Here is a 22,811-nt window from a genome sequence, read left to right on the forward strand (position 1 = left end):
TTTCAGCCAAGATGTGACCTGCATTTTGAATATTGTACCCGTGTTAAAAGCAGGAGAGAGATTTTCTAATGTGGTGTTAGCCACTTTCTCCTCTCTGTTTTCCAAGTTGTCCCTTCCCCATCAAGAGAGATGTAACTGAAGAAATGCCACCTTATTCATGATGGAAGTATAGAACACATTTTTCTCATTGTCAGGTTTGAATGGCATTGCATTTAGTATGAATTTAGAGTAGGAATAAAAGAGATGTAGATCAAATCTGTGAACTATGTTACTTGCAAATTGCTCCAAAGATGAGTTGTCTAGGGTTTTTTTTTTTTTTTAATAGTTTCAAGTAAAGATGAAAATTGTGGAAAATGTGATTGCAACATAGACTAAACTTGTTTCAATTCTAGCTGCTATGATGCTACAGTGATGGGCACCGTATGTAAATACATAGCTAGATGAATGTGTGCCGTTGAGCCTGTATACAAAGGAAATGCAGCTAACCAACACTTCTACTTTTACTGCTTCTCAATTTTGGAGGAATTGTTTTCATTTTCCTGCCCGTTTGCTAACCTGTTTTGATCATTTGGTGGAAGCTGTAATTGCAGGTGGGAACATCTTGAGTAACAGTTCACAATCCACTGCAGCTGCTTTTCACGCTAAATCCTGTTATTAAAAGGCTCAGGCTAAGATCAAGCCAAGGGTGGTTACGGACTTGACAGAGAACAGCTTAACTTTCCTGGTGTAGGACAAAGAAAACACTAGCCTTCTTGAGATCACTTTTTTTTTTATTGTTGTTCTGAAATGTTATTCGCATTCTTTATTATATTTCCTTTAACTGCTCTGTGAACTAGGTCATAAATCTCTAAATTGGGCAGTGATGAAAGCTATGATAGGCAATTTTTATAGCACTTTTGGTGTGGAAAGTAGGACCCTATTTTCCTTACTATTTCAGCACGTGGGCTTTTTAACAACACAGATCCTTCCTCTCATCTCTCCCGTCATAATGAGAAACTGAAATGAGATTTCTCCGATTAGAAGCAGCTATAATTATTAGATATAGGGTATATAATTCCAAAAAGGATCAGTATGAAGGACTGGAATTCTTACGTGGTATTACATTTTTTTCCTTCAAGTTTTTCTGGGAGATAAGCATATTCCAAATTCAATGCAATGTGATGATCACCTTGACACACACTATCACGCTTAAGAATTGTAATCACTGCAAGGCTTCATTTCTTCAGATGGGCACTAGGTGTCATGGTTTTTCCTTCTCAACACCTTGGCATTTAGACAAGCTTCTGGAATTGCCCTGTTTGGTGAGGCAGATCCAGTTGTATCCTAACCCCTTTTTTTCAGGTGGCATGGTAGGCTTTGCCTTGTGTTCCTCCAGTATGCAGTTGCACTTTTAACTCTAGGTGGAGATCTGGTGAACCTTACTATATCATTGCTCTACACATTTTTACAGGAAACATTTTTTTAGGAAAGGGATGACTGAGGAGGAAAAAAGAGTGGATTAAAATTTAAAGACTGGTTGCCATCGTGACTGGTATTTTTTATGCACCTGGGGTGAAAAGGTAGGGATGGTGGGAATTAGGAATTCAGTTCTAGAACTGCTCAGCCTTGCCCATAGTTAATTGTTGGCAATGTGTTGATGTTCAATTTCACCAAGGTGTATGTGTCTGTAATTTTCTTACTATAAAATATTTCAAACTTACAGAAAAATATGGAGAGTGATATGACAAATACCCCTGCATCTACTGGCTAGCTTAAATAGATCTTATCATTTTGACACTGATCCTCACTTTTACGTTTTTATAATTCTTTGAAATCTTAAATTTTGAGTATAACACCAAAAAAAAAAATTGTAGGAGTTAGTAGGAAAAGGAGGTTGGTAAGCTTATAGAAGCCTAAAAGATTGGAAGAAATTAATTAGTAGATCATTTTGACAGTTCTTAGACTGGACCTCTTAACCTAAAGGACCTCTTACTTTAGAAAAAAAAACACCATAACCTTCTGTCTGAATTCACTTGGTTGACATTTTCCTGGCTCTCAAAGGAATTGTTTGGGTTACCCTGGAAAATTCTAGAGGAACCTATTATGCTTTGAAACTCAGACTGGAGAAGAGTGTATATGTTTGTGGGCTTGAGTCCATTTCTCATGCATATGGAACCCAGATATTTTTCTAGTTTAACATTAGACTTTTGTATATTGTTTTACTCAATTTAACCTCAGAATAGCTCCATCAATGTGAAGCTAATTTGGATGTATTTTACTGTGTTTTTGTTTTATTATTTTGAAATCAGTTTATCTTTTCATGCTGGGTGTAGAAATTGAGTCTGTGTCAATCTTTTAGATATGTGTTGGAAAAGAGGCATATTTGTATTGCAGTATGCTAAAGGTGAGCTTTGAAATAGATCTGAAGAAGGCAGATCTGAAAAACAGGACCATGGTCTGTGCACTGATTGTCCAAGTTATAAAAAGAGACTAATGGTCCTTGCCACCAATCTATCCCTGAAGATGGGGAAATGTTTATAAGTGCTTTGAGATCTTCAGCAGAAAAGTATCACACACCACTGATTACATATAAACATTCATAATTTGTGCTTGTATTATTTTTCATCAAGGGCTTCCCCCAAAAAAACCCCAGTCTTGAATCCTTTTAGGCTTTATAAGATAGGAATTTCAAGTATAGAAAAAGACAGGTTATGAAATATGTGGTTAAGATAGTTTTATCTAAAATTACCATTTTATCCTCTAAGTGCACATGTTTGGTTACAGGTCTGTCTAAAATGATCCTTACAACCAGAGTTGAGCCCCTCGTTAGAAAAATTTTGAGGCTAATTTTGAAAGATAGGTCTTCCTGCCATGGAATTACTTCTAATGAATTTCTAACACTGTTCTTTTGGGATGCGTATACTTTGCTTTTTTTTTTTCTTCATATTTTTATTTAAATTCCAGTTAATATAGAGTGTAATATTTTCAGGTGTAGAATTCAGTGTTCATCACTTACATCACTCAGTGCTCGCTACAAGTGTCCTCCTTAATCCCCGTCACCTATTTACTTTGCATATACTTTTCTCAGAATTCCTTCTGAGTGGGTACTGTTGGTACTGGAGATTTTTCAACAGATGGATTAGTTCATTGGATTCGTTTCATTATTAGCAAACAGAGGCCCAGTGAGCTTGATGGACTGAAAATCCTAAAGCATCCATTGGCTGACTAAACCAGAGCTTGTGGAATGCTCCTTAGTCCACCTCAAAAGTTAGTCCTACAGATAGCCTTTAAACAAAAGAATGTACTTGCCAGCATTTTTATACACCTTAAGTTTTAAGATTTTACTGAAAAAAGATGTGATATAGTACCCTGTGTCAAGAAACTTTACAGCTCCAACTAAAGGCAATAATGAACATCAGGACAGCAACAGATGACACTAGAGGATGAGGTGTAGCGTGGAGCATCAGAGTTCAACATTCGTTTGTATGATTAATGGGCAAGGTTTCTTGAACTGTAGTAGGCCAACTTGGTTAATTTCCATATCATCCAGTTAGTCCTGTGCCCCATCTCTCAAATACCACTGGCTTGTATGTGCTCTGTTGCATGTTTTTTTTTTTTTTAATTGGCATGTTTACTAAAAGCATTGTGTGCGTATGCATAAGATTACTGTGGTTTCACGTTTATAAATATTGCGGGGAGAGATCATTTCCCTGTTCAAAATTATTATTTCTAATCTTCAGTAACATTTTGAAGAAATTACCTCTAGGATGAAAATTTTTTGCTCTAAAAATGTTGTGTTTCTTACCCTTTTATCGCTTTTTGGAAAGGTTGAGGTAAGTTTGTTCAGCCATTTTTGAATTATCCAAGCATGAAAAAGAGAGTTTTTCAGCTGTTAAGAAAATTGTTTTCAGCTCTTTTATGTGATCATACTACACTAGGCAGTGGAATATGATATCCAGCAGATAATACAATATGGAAAGGCATTGACATTTTTTTCAGCATGGTTTTTCTGAATGGCACAAATTATTTCAAATATCATATTGCCTTGTGGTTTAAAAAGGCACATTTTAACACCTATATAGTATTTTCTATTCTGTCAAGTGTGTTTTTTTCATGAGAGTCTAACATGAGTTAATATTGTAATTATTTTTTTATAATATCTAACTACAAGTGAAGACTTCTATTACATAAAGATACCAAAAGGCAGACAGAGGTTGGGATGCCAGCATGGCACAGTCAGTTAAGTGTCTGACTCTTGGTTTCAGCTCAGTTCACAATCTCAGGATCGTGTCATCGAGCCCCACGTCGAGCTCTTGTGTTCAGCACAGAATCTGCTTGGGATTCTCTTTCCTCTGCCTCTGCCCCTCCCGCTTGGTCTATCTCTCTCTCAAATAAATAAATCTTTAAAAACAAAAGGGGGGAAGTAACACTTTATTATGTATCTAAAGGAACTCAAGTTCAGATTCCTTCTCACTAAGTCTTGATTTTCTTATCTTCATGATGCAGATAATGCTGAAGTCCATTTCAGCTCTAATGCTCTAGAATTCTTTGTATTGCTGCTCCAGGGCCTTGCAAGATGGTCTTCTTCCTGGCATTAGCAGTAGAAAAACAATAGCTATGGGAGGCTTTGCCAGAAAATTTCAACTTTTAGCATGGAAAATAAAGCTTTACCATAGCAGCCACAGTCTAACCTATATTTAAGTACATATAGAAAAATATTACAGCCAAACTCAAAGTGAGGAGATATAAGAAAGGCAACCATGGCAAAGATATTTTTTAACTGCTTCCCACAGCATTGCCACAGTTGATGGATGCTTCTTACATTCTTAAAAACATAATCCTGTCCTGTTTTGCCCCTTAGCTTTCCCTTCAAATTTATTGGTTGAGCTTAATATTAGTATTTTATTTTGTAGTAACAGCAGCTTTGGAAAGTGTGCATGTGTGTGCACATGTGTGTATCTGTGCAGTTGCACATTCATTTCACATTGATAGTACAATTAATTTTGATGTCAATTTTGGTGTTAATTTTGGGTCATGATTAGTGTTGACACTTTGTGTCAGGCTAATGGCATTTATGGGCACTATCAGTATAAATGTTAATATTGTCATGTTTTTAGTATCTGTTATAGTAACATTAAACCAAGGTCCTCCCAGGAGAAAAAATACATGTATGGATAGATAGATAATGCCTTTCTGTGTCGGTGGTGTTACTCAGCGAGAAAATGACATCTCAGGGCAGAATCCTAATCACTGTTTGGAGCATCAGAAATAATGATCACCTCTGATCGGGGGTTGTGAATAATTCATTCGGTTTGATTTTCACATCCTGTCCAGTGATACTTTTCAAACCAAATGTGTTTCTACAGGAAAATAATGGTCCCACTTCTTATGGAAATACTGTGGCACAAATCATTTTACCCACATAAAAACAGTTAAATAAGACTGTTCTCTTCTGCTTGGTTTCTCCTCCTCCTTCCCTCCTCCCTCACTTGCGTATGTTTATTCCAGAATCAGACTGTGGCCAAAGAAATATTTTCTTCCTTAGAACTTACATAAGGCATATATTTATTTCTACCCATCCTTTGCTTATTCACACTAACTCTGTTGATCCTCTTCCCTTTTTTCATTTTAATTAGTTAAGGTTGATAACCATAAACCTAAGAAACCTGCTAATCAGAACATCCTATTATCAAAAATCATCTGCAATTACATATTTTTAAATAATTTATGGCTGTATTAACAAAAACAAAATTGGCAGGAAGTGGCCAGAACCACCTGCTAAGTTAGTGGTCAGGAAAGAAGCTTGTGCAGTGCCAGGGCCACAGAGCCTGACTCTGAACCTCCTTAGGCCGTAAAGCCAGCCACTCGGGTAGACCCTCTCAGGCTGTTGCCCTCAGTCCTGGAGTGTCATTTTCACTAGGCTTCAACTGCATCAAAGCAATGGAGGTAGAGAGAAGCTGGAACAAGGGGATTTAGTGACAGAATTTCCTTTGGTTATTATTTATGTACTAGGCAATTTGGACTTAGGTGAAATCAGGAATGTCACATTCCTAACCACATTGTCATAATTTGTGTATGCTTTTATAGGATTGCAGAATTTTCAATATAACGTCTCCATTGTATGTATAATATAGATAGACCCATCTATATAAAGTAATTTGAAAAATTTACAGTGTCCTAATTAAATGGGGGGAAAATATGACTGTCTTCTGAAGTAATGACCCAATCCTCTGAGACAAAGCTATTCTTAGATAGCATATTTTGAACCATCTCTCCTGAATGTTGTGACCCTTCCCCACCTCCCCAAATCTAACAAGGGCAGGGGAAAGCATTTTTCAACCTACTTCTCATCATCAGACAGAAAGTATTTTGCATTCAGAAACCATTTCCAGTATCAAATTCAATTTTGTCAAGTGATTAGTTGAGTTTGGTAGAGAATAATTTAAAAACACAAAGCTGGAAATGGCCGTGGTACTTCTGCAGGGGAAGAGAGCAGTTGCTATTCTGAAGTTGCAAGCCCTCTTCCAATGACTGTGCATCACAAGGTGGATTATTGTGTTACATGTCTTTGCAGCTGTTACAGACCTGCATCTGTTGACACCATGTGTTCCTATCTGGGGCTGCTGGAAGAAATAGGGAAGTGGGTGAATTGATACCTTGCTTGCCTATCAGTGGGAACGTCCTTTTATGTACATATGTTTGTAAAGCTCTTTAGCCCCCTTCAAGATGAAAGGCTCTGTATAAATATAAGCTTTCGATTTTAGTACATGTTTGTAATACATGTGGTATGGTCCTAAATATGTATTTAGCTGATAGGCACTGTTCTTGTCTATTGTACAAATATTGACTTTAAAAGTATAAATATGTATTTAACCATCAGACCAGAAAAACACTGAAGCAGTTACTTCTCAGGTGGAGATATTAATATTGTATAAACCTATATATATATATGTTTACATTCTACTACATCATTGCAGAACATTTCTTTTTTAAAAATGAAATGATAGCCCCAACCAACTAAGGCAGTTCTTGATATTCTTCCCCCTTCAAGATGAGTCTTGATTTTTAATTTTCATGTGTTTCTCTCTCTCCTAACTTTATGTAAATATGATCTGTTACAGTAGGACTAAAATGTAGATTCAGCTTTTGTAAAGTAGGAGAAATCCTTAGGTTCATGAGATACTTTTCTCTTAAAAAAATTTTTTTCCCCAAAGATTCCATCCATTTATTCATGAGAGATACAGAGAGAGAGGCAGAGACATAGGCAGAGGGAGAAGCAGGCTGCCTGTGTGGAGCCCAGTGCGGGGCTTGATTCTGGACCGGGAGACGCCCTGAGCCGAAGGCAGATGCTCAACCACTGAGGCATCCGGGCAGCCCAAAAAAAATTTTTAAGCATAGAAATGCTCAAATGTATGCTTAAGTAGAGACAATAATATAAGCTTTCACATACTTGTCACTCAGTGAAGAGCAATTTGTAGTCTTTTCTTAGTTCCTTTTTTTTTTTTAATTTTTTTTTAATTTATTTATAATAGTCACAGAGAGAGAGAGAGAGAGAGAGAGAGGCAGAGACACAGGCAGAGGGAGAAGCAGGCTCCATGCACCGGGAGCCTGACGTGGGATTCGATCCCAGGTCTCCAGGATCGCGCCCTGGGCCAAAGGCAGGCTCCAAACCGCTGCGCCACCCAGGGATCCCTCTTAGTTCCTTTTTAAGCTTATATTGTGTTGATAATTTTATAAACACATTAAGGAAATTTTAGAAAATAGAAATCTCATCATTCTAAAAATATCTCATATTCCTATTTTTTAAATTATGTCTCTCTCTCTCTCACACACACAACACACCTATAAATACAGTGTTGTAACACCTACTGTGTACTTATTACATGCCAGGTACTATTCTAAGGCTCACCATGGATTTAATCCTCAAAACAAACCTTATAGAAGAGGTTATTACCTATTTTACTGATGAGGAAGGAGAGACACATAGAGGTCAGTAACTTACTTACGTGGCTAGAAAACTGACTGAATCTCTATTCTGTCGGAGTCAGATTCTATTAGATTCACATTCTCCAAGCTGGCTTCTGAGTCTCTGTCCTTAACAACCACACTATTTTGCTTCTCATAGTTATTACGGTAAATAGACAAGTTTGTTATACCACTTCAAGACTATATTTTCAGGGATCACTTCTATAGTTTGTTATACCACTTCTCAAACTTAGTATTACATCATAAGTATTTTAATATGCTATTAATAGTTTTCATAACCGTCATTTTATAAGGCTGTACAGAACACTAATGATGACCTTATTAGCCAATTTACTTCTCTCCAAAAGAGGAAAAGTTTTTATCATGACATTTATATTTTAACTGTTTATCTTAAAGTATTTTAGATTTACAGAAAAGTTACAAAGATAGTACAGAGTTCCCATGTACCTAATGTTAACTTCTTAAATTATTCTTGTTGCTCAAATAATCTTGTCTACCGAAAGAGGTGTGTTGAAATATATCTAAATGAACCCTTTGATTTTTCTAATGTTGACATCTTGTATAACTATGGTATAATTATCAAAACTTAGAACTAACATTGGTATGATACTAATAAGTAAAATACATACTTTGTTTTGGATTTTGCCAGTTTTTCTACAAATGTCCTTCCAAAATACCACATTGCATTTAGATGTCAATGACATTTATGTTTGTGTTATAATTGATGTTCATCTTTCCATGTTGTTTCCACTAACTGAAGTGGCACTAGTCTGGAATATGCTTCCTTAATGTCTCTAATAAGGGAAATTATGTGAACCGTATTTTAAAAAATAAACCTATTAACTTATATAAGGACAAGTTACTTAATTCTTCTATACCTTAGTTTTTTCGTGCCAATAATAACAGCTGCTTCTTTTTTTTTTTTTAATTTTTATTTACTTATGATAGGCACACAGTGAGAGAGAGAGAGGCAGAGACACAGGCAGAGGGAGAAGCAGGCTCCATGAACCGGGAGCCTGATGTGGGATTCGATCCCGAATCTTCAGGATCACGCCCTGGGCCAAAGGCAGGCGCTAAACCGCTGCGCCACCCAGGGATCCCATAACAGCTGCTTCTAAGTCAATAATAATTTGAAAACTTTTTATAATTGGAAAAACTGAGACTATATGAAGTTAAGTAATTGGTCCAAGATTATACAGTTAGAATAAAGCTGAGATTTGGACCGAGGTAGGCTGATACTCCCCAGACTAATCTCTTAACTACTATCAGTATTTGTTCATATTTAATATTGTACAGCATGTGATAGATTTTCAATTAATGATAGTTATTATTCTTGTTATTTTTTTATTTTTTTGTTTTTGTTTTTGTTTTTTATTCTTGTTATTTTTTAAAAAATAAAATAGTTGAGCACTTGGATATAGCTCAGTTGGTTAAGTGTCTGCCTTTGGCTCAGGTCCTGACCCTGATCCTGCTCTCCGAAGAATCTGCTTATCCCTCTCCCTCTGCCCCTCAGAGCTTGTGCTCTCTCTCACTCTCTCAAATAAATAAGATCTTTAAAAATAAAATGAAATAGTTGAATGATGTTTAGGACTATTATTCTGTGATCCCTAGAGATAAGTCATAGGGTTCTAAGCCCTTGGTATTGACTATTTTCCAAGAATCATTGAAAAAATGAAATGACTATGGAACCAGCAAATATTTATTACTCCCATATTATGTGGAGGGATCCTGCTAGGCACTGGAGGAGATGATATAATGGCTCAGGCCGGCAAGCTAAAAACAGTCCTAGGCAATAAATGATTAATTATCAGATGAATTCTCTACATGAAGGTCTTCATAGGAGATCAGAGAAGAAAGAGGTCACTTTAGGCAAAGCTTTACTGAGGAAATGGAATTTGAATGAAACTTTTTGGAATGGGTAGGATTTGAATAGATTGAGATGAGAGAAAGGGGCAAATGTTGTATATTAAAGTTAATATAATAGTATCAAATAGTTGATTCATCAAACCAATAGATGTTGTTAGTTTTGTATGTGGGGACACTGAAGCTCACTAAAGTTATTTTTCCAAGGTCACGTAGTAAGTGATAGAGCTTAGGTATGGATCCAAGTTAGTTTGACTCCAAATCCCATCTTCTCCATTATGTGACCTATTGTTTAGTTAGCAATAAAATCTAAATTTTGGTATAAGTTGAGCAATAGATGCTTTCTTGGATGTTTATCCATTATGCTTACTCAAAATTTAATCTCTTCTTGTAGGGAATCTCACTATACAAAGACTGGGATAGCACTCTCCATTCTGAAATGGTACTTTTTAAAGGAGGAGGGAGATGGTCGATGAGGAACACACTTTGGAAAGACATTGATAAAGAGTAGTGTGTTCTTGGTGCTCCTGTCTTGACACCTAATTAGAAGTCAATATTGCAAGCATAATGACCTAGCCAATTGCTAAACTGACTGCCCAAGTGACACAGAGTCCCCAGGTAATAACAAAAGATAAGAGTATTATTTGCCTGCCCAGTGCCACACAGACACAATATTTGCATTAGCATGCAAATGCTGAAGTAGATTCTTCAAGGCTTGTTTCTAAGCTACTTCTAGCCTAGGTGGCTAAGGTTAATATATCATAAAATTTGGTGTAAAACCCAATCTTCCTAACTACAAATGCATTTAGAGGAAATAGCTTTTCCTTCCTGAAAAACAAAAGAGATGTTAGGTTAGAGGGCCACATGAGAAGGCAGGTGTAAAATATTTCTTCCCACACAGGCATTATATTAGCCAGCTTCTTAAAAACCATGACCAAAGTTATCTCGATATTTGCAGTTTCTCTGTGCTATATTTTGAATGATTTGTTTCTCCTTCCTTTCTGTATCTTTAATGAGCAGATAGAGTAATACCTTATCTCAGAAGGTGATTGGATTTTTTTCTGTATATTATATCTATTTTGATTTGTATTTGGCCAATGATATGATATATTAAATAGCTTATATTTATCTGTGGGTGTTTCATATATATATATTTCTTAATGCTGAGAATCACAAATAGCTGTGTGGAAAGCTTCAACCAGCCTGATTACAGTGGATGTGCAATTGGATTGAGGAATGTGTACTCAGAGCTTATGATCACTGGCCCGGTTGAGTCTGGGTGATGCATGTGGCTTTCCAGGGATGCTGCTATTTACATCTGTTAATGGCCCTTCTTGATGGCCGGCTCCCCAATGAGGTGATATGCAGCAGCCTGGGGATGAGGGACCAAGGCTGCAGATGTGTCTGGGCTCCATTAGGCAGGACCAGGAATGCTCATCTGGTAGGCTTTGTGTTTGGGAGCAAGTAGAGAGGGGGTAGGAATGTGTAGGGGGAGACAGAAAGAAATGGGAAAAAAAAAAAAAGAATGGAAAACATTACTTATCTGGATATAGGGAAACAGACAGGCAGGCATGAAAAACTGCAGCTGTAACTGAGGTGTGAGTGAATAGAAAAGAAATGGAACTAGCAAATAAACAAGTAGAAGGATTGACTAGATGCTCATATAGAAAGGGATTAAAAGAAGAGAGAGCTGGGAGGGTTTGGGAAGAAACATGTCACCCCTGCCTTTCAAGTCAATATCATTTATTTGTGTGGCTGATCAGATGGTACTGAACAGAGAGAGTAGTAGAGATTTACATATATTGTTCCTTGTGTACTTTGGTTTTCTGGTGCTGGGGGAAAGTGGCAGGAGATGCTCACAAAGATGCAATGTTGAGCTCTAGTGAATCCTCGCAGAAATGGAAGATACCTAAAGCAAGCTGGTAATGAATGCTGCTCTTATTTCTGTCAAATGCTAGAAAACAGTAAAAGGACCCAGGATCACAAAAGTGGTGTATAGTTCCTGAGAGGTGATTCTCTTTCTGTTCTCCTCACAAGTGTAAGAAGTTTCTCAGAAAAAATCTCACAGAAGATGGACCTAGTGTCTTAGTAGATAGGCTAGTAAGTTAGGAAGTTTTGAATTTAATTCCCTGCACCATGACATTCTTCCACATGTCTCTTAAGTGCATTTAGACTTTGGTTTCTCCATCTTCTTTATGTAGATCCAAAGAAGGAATTGAAATAACTGTGAAATACATAGTAAACTAGCTGTTCTCACCATAACTTAGAGAAGTATGCTAGAATGTTCTAGTTTTCCACAGGAAACTTGGATCTTCAACGGTACATACCTTTATACGAAGGATGTGTTTATGATATAGCCTGATACCTTCAAGGAACCTGAAAAAAATTTTGCATGTAAGAAGCTTCTATTTGTTTCTCTATGCCTTTGCAGATTGGCATGGTAGCGTGGAAAATGACCCTTAAAAGTCCTGAATACCCAGAAGGCCGAGATATCATTGTTATTGGCAATGACATCACATACCGAATTGGGTCCTTTGGGCCCCAGGAGGATTTGCTGTTTCTCAGAGCTTCTGAGCTTGCCAGGGCAGAGGGTATCCCACGCATCTTTGTAGCAGCCAACAGTGGAGCAAGAATTGGACTGGCAGAGGAAATTCGTCATATGTTTCATGTAGCCTGGGTAGATCCTGAGGATCCTTACAAGGTACAGACTAAGCAGATAAAACTTCAAGACAGTATATGGTTGTGTGTGTGTGTGTGTGTGTGTGTGTGTACGTGTATGTGTTTACACATACAAAGAGGTGGGGGAGAGGTAGAGGTTTCAGTTCAAAAGTCAGCACTTACAGTGAGCTGTAATCACATTGGAGACAAATGGTCTCTCAATAAATACACCTGGTTTTTCCTTCCAGCTTTGAAATAGACTGCTGTTTTTTGGTTTGAACACTAGAGGAAATAGATATGCATTCAGCATGAGACATGCTAAGCCAGAAATCTCTCTTTTTAAATTATTCCACTATGGCTTCCAGGACTTAGTCAGTCATTTGCAAAAGCCCTCCTATCCTCAGCTTCTTCTCTGATTGTTCTTTATTTGAAATCTTCCTGTCCTCTAAAGACATGGCTTTCACTGTAGCCCTCTTAAAGAGTGACTGATCTCCCTCTTCTCTCTTTTCCTTGTCCCACTGAACCTGGAGAGTGTCTTCTTTGTCTCTCATTACTACTTCCAGATCCCCCCCTGCCCCTTCTCTCTGAAAATGCCCATCTTAGAATCTCATATCATCAGACTACCACACCACCACTTGTTATAGTGGTTCCTAACTCTTTGGTCAGTCCTTCTCATTCTTTGTGTGTTTTAGTTGCTGGCACATGGTCACTCTCTCCGTTACAACTAGTTCTATTATAATTCCCGGTGACTTCTATATCTACATAGATGATCCATTGCATAATCCAGCCTCTTAGATCCATGACTTCTGTCTTCTACCCCAGCTCAGCCTCTTCTTCCCCATGATCTTAATTTCAGCAATCCTTTTCTTTGCCACCCCTCCATCCTATCTTTACAGCTCATTCTCCGTAGTGTACACTAAGTCCAACAATCCTTTAAACCCACCAGAGCCTGCAACTATTGGTGCTACCACCTTTCTTCTGTCCCCTCCTTCCTTATAACTTCAGCTTATATTCTGTGGTCAATCATAGGTTAATCATTATAATCATATTATAATTACCACCTTTCCTACACCTTCAACTCTTTTGCTTCTCTTCTCATTCTGCTTACTCTGTCTCTTTACAGAAACCTTGTTTAAATCCAGTGTTCTCCATCTATCTACTCACATATGTGAACCTGTATACCTGAACACTGGTAAGAGAAAAATATCCAGTGTGATTGAGTGGTCTTACTTTAAATTCATTTATGAACCTCCTGAATGACCATTTCACATCTTCTCCTCTCTCCTTAAACTTCTAAAACCCTCTTGCCCCATCCTCCCTCTAAGCTGATGACATTGATCCCAATTCACTGAGGAAATGGAAGGAACAAGAAGAAAACATCCATAAGCTCCCACATATCTACATCTGTGCCTTTATTCTCTGCCATCTCCCTGTTCTTTGGATGAACAGTTTCTGCTCCAGTCTAAGGCTAATCACTCTCCTCTTACATACTTCACCCTATCCTTCTTGAATCGTTTTTTCCCTCTACCAGATCTACCCTGCTAGCTCACAAATACTTAGCCCTCCAATCACTACTCTTACTGATAGCAAAGCTTCTTAGAAGCATTGTCTCTTCTTGCTATATCCATATACTCTCCTCCCATTCCTCTGGAACCCACTTCAGTTAGGTTTGCATCCTCACCAGCACATTGTAGCTGCTTTTGTCAGAGTCACCATGGGTTCCATCCTGTGAAATTCTGTTGTGAATTTCAGCCTTCATCTGAGTTATTTGATGTCTCAGCAGCATCTGATACAGTTGGTCATTCCTTCATCCTTGAAATACTTCTTCTCTTGGCTTCTAGGGCCTCAGAGTCTCCTTTTTATCTTCCTAACTGCCCCTTCTCAGATTCCTTCGCTGAGACATCTTTTAAGTGTAAGAGTGCTTTAAAGGATGATGGAAATATTCCATATTTTGATTTTGATGGTAGTTTCACAAGTATCTACATTCATCAGAACTCACCACACTATGGTACTTAAAAGAATGGATTTTATTGCATGTAAATGATACTTCAATAGGATTCATATTAAAAGTGTATGGAAATTGTTAGTAACTGTGTTTCTTTTTGAGGTGATGGAAATGCCCTTGAATAAGAGAGTGGTGATGGTTGCACATCAGAATATACTAAAAACTACTAAATCATTCGTTTTATTTATTTTTTTTTAAGATTTTATTTATTTATTCATAGAGATGCAGAGACAGAAGCAGGCACCATGCAGAGAGCCTGACGTGGGACCTGATCCAGGGTCTCCAGGATCATGCCCTGGGCTGCAGGCGGCACTAAACCGCTGCCATTTTAAAATGGCTAGTTTTGAGGCATCTGGCTGGCTCAGTCAGTGGAGCATGCGACTCTTGATCACGGGGTCGTGTGTTCAAGCCCCACATTAGGTATAATAGAGCTTACTTTAAAAAATATGGACAGTTTTATGTTCATGAATTTTAACCCAAGGCCCTACATAGCTTGGCCTTCCAATACTACCCTGCCTTCATTTCTTGCTGCAGACAGTCTCACTCCATGCTGGCTCCATTGGCCTGCTTACTCTTTCTGGAACTTCGTGAGGCTCACTCATGCCTCCACACTTCTGCACCTACAATTCCTTCTGCCTATAATGCCTTGCCCCAATGTCCTCATGTTTTGTTTCCTCTGTTCTTCAAGGCCTCACTCAAATGCCACTTTCAGTGAGCCTTCCCTGGGCTTTTCTTTCTACAAGTTCAGCTTTTGCAATCCTCTGTCTCCTTTCTCAATTCTTTTTTTTCCCCCATAAACATCATTCTCATTAATATTGTATGTTTTACTTATTTGTATATTTTTCTGTCACTCTCACAAGAACATAAGTTCCATAAGGCCAGGAAGTTTTGTCCATTTTGTTCATTCCTGGTTTTTCAGTGCCTAAAACAGTATCTTGCACATAGAGGCACTCAGTAGATAGGTGGTGACTGACATACTAATGACCCTCAGTGCCACAAGGTTCTTGTCATAAGTCACACAAACTCAGTGGCAGATTCATATCTCTTCCATGTTGTGCTCACTGTGGGCCAAATCGATTGAGTTAAGCACTGGCATAATTTTTCCCAGTACTTAAAACGTCTTCCTCTGCTTACTTTTTTTTTTTTTTTTTTTTGGCTGTGTGACTAATTCACTTTAGTTAAACACATGTATCCTACCTATAACCCTGTTTTGTGAGTGTGTGTATGTATGTGTAAAAATAAATAATTACAAAAATGTATAGTTTTTAAAATGTAAATAGGAAATACAAGTTGTTTATTGAAAACAGCAAAAGGCATAAATTCAATGTTCACTGATGATTATCACTGCATAGACTTCTGATTTTAATATTGCCAGTTTCATGATCTTCTCAATTATCTCTTCCCCATTTATATTGTGATGGTACTAAGGATTTGAGAAAGTAAAGAATAGTAATCTACAGTTCTTAAATTTTGTGTTGATATCTTTAATAGAGGTGTCACAAAAGATCAGAAAATGACCCGTTAACCTCGATGAAAATGAAATAGATGGAATATACTTGCAGTTGTAGCTACAAGATACCTTGTTTCAAGGACAGTCAGTGACTGGAGAAATAAGCGCTTCCATCTTTCAAAGAATTGTCTCTGCTGGTATTCTGTGAGACAGTAACTCTCAGAAGTGATGTGGCAATTTAAAGCTAGCTGTACAACAAGCTGTGTTATGCATGTTCTGCTGTGTCTTCTGTCTATGTGGTGATGGCAAATAATGAGTTAAAAACTATTTGTGCTTCACAGGGATACAAATATTTATATCTGACCCCTCAGGATTATAAGAGAGTCAGTGCTCTCAACTCTGTCCATTGTGAACATGTAGAGGACGAAGGAGAATCCAGGTAGGTATGTAAGTAGCAGAATAATTTGGCCATGAATTAAAGGAGAATATGATCATTTCTCCCTCAACTGTCTTGCTGAAATGACCTTGAAGAGCAATGAAGATTGCTTGTTACATAATCTGGAAATCTAAAGTTTTGTATTATAGCTCTACACTAATTAATTGTAAGACCTTATTTTTTGATTGAGGTTTTTAAATTATGTTTATAATATTTATTCACTTTAGAAAAGTTGGAATATGTAAATAATTATGAAGAAGAAATAAAAATCAGCTACAATCCTGTGAAGAGATAACTATTTTTTCAGATTTATTTGTTTATTGTTTTAGAAAAAGAGTGTGCAAGAGGAAGAGAGGGAGGGGCAGAAGGAGAGGGAGAGAGAGAATCTCCAGCAGATTCCCTGCTGAGTGCAGAGCCCCAAATGGGGCTCGATCTCACAACACTGAGATCATAACCTGAGCCAAAATCAAGAGTCAGACTCTTAACCAACTGAGCCACCCCAGTGCCCCGAGAGATTACAATTATTGATGTGTATATTATATTCATGCTTTTTCTGTATATGTATACCTTCTTTCTACATAATCAGAATGTACAGGAAAACTCTTCTGTAATTTATTCTTTTCACTAAAAACTATTTTGGGATTTTTGTATATCCTTAAAATATCATTTGAGAATATGATATTTAATGGCTTCATAGTATTTTATCATAATAAATGTATCTTTTGTGAACATTCAGACAATTCCCACTATTTACTGCTATATCCCTGGTCTAGATGTTTTGTTTTGGGTTTTTTTTTGTTTTAAAGATTTTATTTATTTATTTATTCATAAATAAACGCAGAGAGAGAGAAGCAGAGTCACAGGCAGAGGGAAAAGCAGGCTCCATGCAGGGAGCCTGATGTGTGGGACTGGATCCTTGGTCTCCAGGATCATACCCCTGGGCTAAAGGTGGTGTTAAACTGCTGGGCCACTGGAGCTGCCCTAATTTTTTTTTTTTTTTTAAGATTTATTTATTTATTCATTCAGAGAGAGAGAGAGAGACAGGCAGAGACACAGGCAGAGGGAGAAGCAGGCTCGACGTGGGACTCAATCTGGGGTCTCCAGGATCATGCCCTGGGCTGCAAGCGGCGCTAAACCACTGTGCCACCGGGGCTGCCCCCCAAAATGTTTTCTTATAAAAACTTCTAGAAATATCTCTCTCTTCCCTTTGGGCTAATTTCTAAAAGTGGAATTACTAGCCAAAAATATGTCTATTTTAAATATATTTTTGATAGTTTCAAATTGTCCTACCAAGATCTGTACTCCCACCAGCAATATATGATAGTATGTTCGTCCCCTTTAATTTTTCTCTACCCTTGCCAATATTGATTGTCAATTAATAAAATAAGATAAAAACAGCAATTATTTTAACTGGTACTTTTGAGTACTAGTAAGGTTGAACATTTTTATAGTCTGTCTGCAAGTATTTTCTAGAATGTTAATCAACTATTCCAATACCATTTATTAAATAATACATACTTTCCTCACTTTTATAATAATTTCAACTCCATTACTAGGCTTTGTATTGTTTTTTTGTGCTGTCTGTTCTTGAGCTAATGCCACATTATTTTAACTATTCTAATGGGGCAAATTTCCCCACATTCTTAATTTTTTTCCTCATGTTTTATTAGCTACTTTTATCTTTTTATGTTAGACTCATTTTTTTTAATTGCCAAAACTTTCTGTAATGATTTTGATTCAAATTACATTAAGTTTATAAATTAATTTAGGAAGAGCTCATATCTTCATAATATTAACTCTTCCCAACAAAAAACATGTAATATTTTTTTCCATTTATCCAAGTGTATCTTTCAAAGTTTTGTAGTTTTCCTCATATAGCTTATGCCAGAAGTTCCCAGTCTTCCGTGGTTCATAACACCCTTGCTGTCTCAGTAATGTTTTCACAGCACCTTTGGGCTAAAAGATATACCCAATATTTCTGTTTATTAAATAGTCAGACTTCTACAACTTCATAGGTATTTATATTCTAGCAATAATTATTTGGGAAGTATAATACATATAAATAGAAAGGCTTTTTTCATTTTTAAATAATTACAATTAGTTACTAATGAGACATCTGCATCTATACAAGATCTCACGACTTAGATTCAGCTTGGATATAGCCACCCTTGTTTCTTGTTCTGCATTGACTTTTGTGTAGAACTTGGTTTTTTTCTACAGCAACTGAAAACCCAGCTTTGCAAAGATATAAGACATTGTCAAAAGGAATGTAGCATTATTTAATGTTTAATTATGAACTACCTAAACCTAGTAGTTTACATGGACTCCAACAGATTTTACATATCATAGTGTTTCTCTCAAATATTTAAAATATCCTGCAGTGCCCCTGGCAGTTCACTGTGACACTCAAGACACTATGGTGCACAATGCGGGTATAATGGGATTTTGCCATTTTTTAAATGTTTTTTGCTAAATATTTTGTACCTTATCTTGCTATTCTGAATGAGATTTCCCTTCCCCATTATGTTTTTTAACTCTTTATTACTGAAATGTTAAGCCATTGATTCTGCATACTGCTTTTGTTAAAGCAAGTCATTTTTCTTCTCTCGGTTATAGTTTCCTTGTCTATAAGATGAATATCAGGAAAATTAATATATGTAAAGCCCTTAGCATAGCACTGAGTACATAGTAAGCAGTCAAAAATCCTGACCACTATTATCTGTAATAATGGAGAGGACATTACCTATCACACTGGATTGTTGTGAGGGCCAAAAATTATATTTATTTATGAATGTGTTTTGTTAATTGTATTACAGTATACAAAGATTTTTATTGCAAATAACATTAAAATTTAGTACTACTTTAAAGAATGATAGTTTTAATGGTAGAAGACTCAGATCATAGAGCAGAAAATGAGAAATTTGTATTCTTTTTCATGTAACACAAAGAGAGAAGATGCCACTTACCAAGTAATGAATACCTGTGAAGCAATATGTAATCCTTAGGAGGGAAAAGATCTGCTTTGCAGGGAGGGCTGACTGGACTCATGAGTGTTTGTGACTATATGGCTTGTGAGCCTTCCAGAAGGGATACATTAACACCCCCCTCCTACTATTGTGGCTCATTAACCCTTTAAGGGAGGTTAGCTTTACCTGCAACATAACTCTAGAATTTAGAGCCTAAATACAGAGTAAAAGGAAGAATTGGAGAATTCCTGGGAGACGCTAAAAATAGAAAGGCCAGGGAATCTGGGAAGCAAAGATGCAAAGCCAGAGACCAAGGCCAAGGGCAAAAGGAAGGAATTGGTGGAAGGTTAGAAGTAAGGAAAGAAGGGAACAGAGAAATATGAGGGCAAAAAGTAGTTTAAGAGCCACTATGGGATATTTATTTATTATTTCAATTTATAAAACTATGCCCAGCGCCAAGCTTTTTGGGTACACACAGAACAGTAAATAATATATGCCCATCTCTACTTCCAACTTTGTATTTTTCCTTTCTTTTACTAGTTGCATTCCCCATCTCCCACTTCCCATTATCAGCTATCACTCTTAATCCCTTGCCAAGAAGACAGATGAGTGGCTCCCACTGGATCTGCAGGATGCTTTCTGGACAACTTGGCCCGCATTTCACTTCCACACACATTCCACCTACCTTTCCAGAAGACTAGAGCCAGGACCCCTCCATGTATGCACTTGATATTTACAAAAGAGCAGGAATGGGAGTACACTGTTTTGATTATGTCCTTCATCCCTGTCTTGGAAAGAGGATTTTTTGACTTGAGAAATTGGGCTGAGCATTCTCACTCTGCCTCTGAATTTTTCTTTTCCTTTGTAACATTTATCTAAAATTGTTGATTTAATGGCTATTACTGATTATAGAGAGATCTACAATGACCCTGCCTTTAAGAAACTTGCTCTGGAAAGTAAGAGAGGGCATCTAAAATCGGAGCACCAGCTATGTGTCAAGCCCTCTCTTTGTTACTTTAACTCTCATGTCAACCCTTAGAGGTAGACATTGTCTCCATTTTATAAAAGTTACTATTATCTCCAGAGTTGCATGGCTACATGTGTCAGAGCAGGGATTTAAACTTGTCTACTTAATTTTAGATTTTGCTCTTTCTGCTATACTGTATTGCTTCCAGAAAATATAGGCACCAAGCTAAGGAGGAAAGATATATGAATGAAAAGTATAAGAATAGTATAGAGCCCTGGCTTTAAATAAGCTTTCAGGAGGCTTTTAGCAGCCTTTTAATGGTGATTATTATTTTAATGGATTGTTATTCTTGTGTTTAACCTTTATAATTGGGCATGGCTGTATCCAATAGGTACAAGATAACTGATATTATTGGGAAGGAAGAAGGACTTGGAGCAGAGAACCTTCGAGGCTCTGGAATGATCGCTGGAGAATCCTCATTGGCCTATGATGAGATCATCACCATCAGCCTGGTAAATATTAAGAGAATATGACATTTTTGAAGAACTGACTTTGTGATTAGGAGTTGTGTCTGTCGCATCTCTGCTATTCAGTCACAAATAAGAACATTACTTAAAGATTATATATGTACAATTTGACTTTAACTGTGCATGATAATGTAAATAATTGAATTTCCCAGATACATCTAGCACCTTTTTGCCTTTAGTTTTTTATTTCTCTAAACATTCTAACAGAGTTGTAACAGCTTAAATTTATTTTTTTTACTACTTTCCTTATTCTTATCTCTAGTGTAGATAGATGCCGAGCATCTGTGAAACAAGCAAAAGTTTGAGATGTAAAGGCCCTATGAACCTTTAAGTGTTTAATACTTTAATCATTCAGCGAATTCTGTACCTGCTTTTCTTTGACCAGGGAATTGTGGGGCTTAATGTTATTAAGCAAACTTCATAAAAAGTAGTACTTTTTTCTGTTAATGTGGATTCTGTATATCTCTGCCTTAGTTCTGACAGCTTGGGTGGGACATAACTATGTGGCATGTAGAATTTACTCTTTTCTCTCTGTCTCTGTCTCTCTCTCATTGTCTTTGAAGGTTACATGCCGGGCCATTGGGATTGGAGCTTACCTTGTCCGGCTGGGACAGAGAACCATCCAGGTTGAAAATTCTCATTTAATTTTGACTGGAGCTGGAGCCCTCAACAAAGTAAGTTTCTAGGGTCTGGGAGAAGTGAGTGAAGCTGTTTGAAGATGACTGAATTCTCAATTCAAGATCCTGATTGAGAAGAAGCCATTCAGGCCATGCTTCCCTCAGTCTGTCAATTTCCCTCTCCCTCCATCTTTCCTACCCACTGCCTTACTTACCTATTCTATTCATTCATTTATCATAGTCAACAAATATTTTGAGTATCTACTATGTGCCAGGCACTACTCCAGGCCCTACAGATAAGTTCACAAACAAACCATATAGAACTCTTGCTCCAAAGAGTTTACATTCTGCATCTTGCTAGAAAAAGAATTGAATGCTTTTTTTCTGCCCTCCCTCCCTTTCTTGCATCCATGAGTAAGTGAAGAGATCTATTCCCAGATGCGGAGCTATCTCTGAAACATATTCTTGAACGTGTTGACAAAATGAAGCTTTAATGTTCTGAGAAATTTGTGAATGCACCCCTTAAAAAGGACACTTAACAGTGGTCCCTTGTACATAGAGGAAGTAATTGGTAAATATTGAGTAGAGAGGTAGATGGATAGATTGCTGGGCAAGAGTATGACAAATTTGTCATCCCTTCAAAAGAAATTCTTGTGTGAGACATCTGGGTGGCTCAGTCTATTGGATGTTTGACTCTTAATTTCCGCTCAGGTCATGATCTCAGGGTCATAGGATCAGGCCCTGCATAGAGCTTTGCACTCAGCGGGGAGTCTGCTTGAGGATTCTGTCTCCCTCTCCCCCTCCCCGCCATGCTTACCCCCCTTTCTCTCAAATAAATAAATCTTTAAAGAAAGAAAGAGGGAGGGAGAGAGGAAGGAAGAAGGAAGAAAGGAACAAGTGAAAGAAAAGAAAGAAACAAAGAAAGAAAGAAAAGAAAAGAAAAGAAAAGAAGAGAAAAAAGAAGAAAAGAAAGAAATTCTTGTGCCTTTTCAATCCAAGCTCATAGGGGCTTTTCCAAAGGGGAAAAAAATGATTGCTGAGGTCACTGCTTGTAAGAGTGAAAACTATCTAAGAATACCTGGATATACAAGACAATGTTGTTCTGACTTCTCTGCAGACATAAGAAAATTATTTTCTCTCCAGAGCCAAGAATATGTAATAATTTGGAACTGGCTGGCAGACCTTGTGCAACTCATGTAACCGCTCAGCTACTCCGCTTTCTTTGTCTGTCAAAGGGGAATATAATAATTCACATGCTTAAATGATATGGTGGAGATCAAATGAGAAAACATAAGTGAAAATACCTAGCATCTGGCACAAAGTGTTGGTCATCATTACAGCTTTAGTTTCCTTTTCT

General features: G+C 37.2%; 1 protein-coding gene across 16 annotated transcripts in view; it reads left to right on the forward strand.

Annotated features, from left to right (window-relative positions):
• ACACA (acetyl-CoA carboxylase alpha) overlaps positions 1-22,811 on the forward strand; it is a 283,732-nt gene that overhangs the window by 193,017 nt on the left and 67,904 nt on the right. For all 16 annotated transcript variants that reach the window (XM_077852292.1, XM_077852296.1, XM_077852303.1 and 13 more), the window contains 4 exons: positions 12,260-12,529; positions 16,283-16,380; positions 20,702-20,822; positions 21,401-21,511. In XM_077852292.1, coding sequence (XP_077708418.1) covers positions 12,260-12,529; positions 16,283-16,380; positions 20,702-20,822; positions 21,401-21,511 — 600 coding nt within the window. The remainder of the gene's footprint in view (positions 1-12,259; positions 12,530-16,282; positions 16,381-20,701; positions 20,823-21,400; positions 21,512-22,811) is intronic.

The sequence above is a fragment of the Canis aureus genome, chromosome 16, assembly GCF_053574225.1.
Source record: "Canis aureus isolate CA01 chromosome 16, VMU_Caureus_v.1.0, whole genome shotgun sequence".
Lineage (NCBI taxonomy): Eukaryota > Metazoa > Chordata > Mammalia > Carnivora > Canidae > Canis > Canis aureus.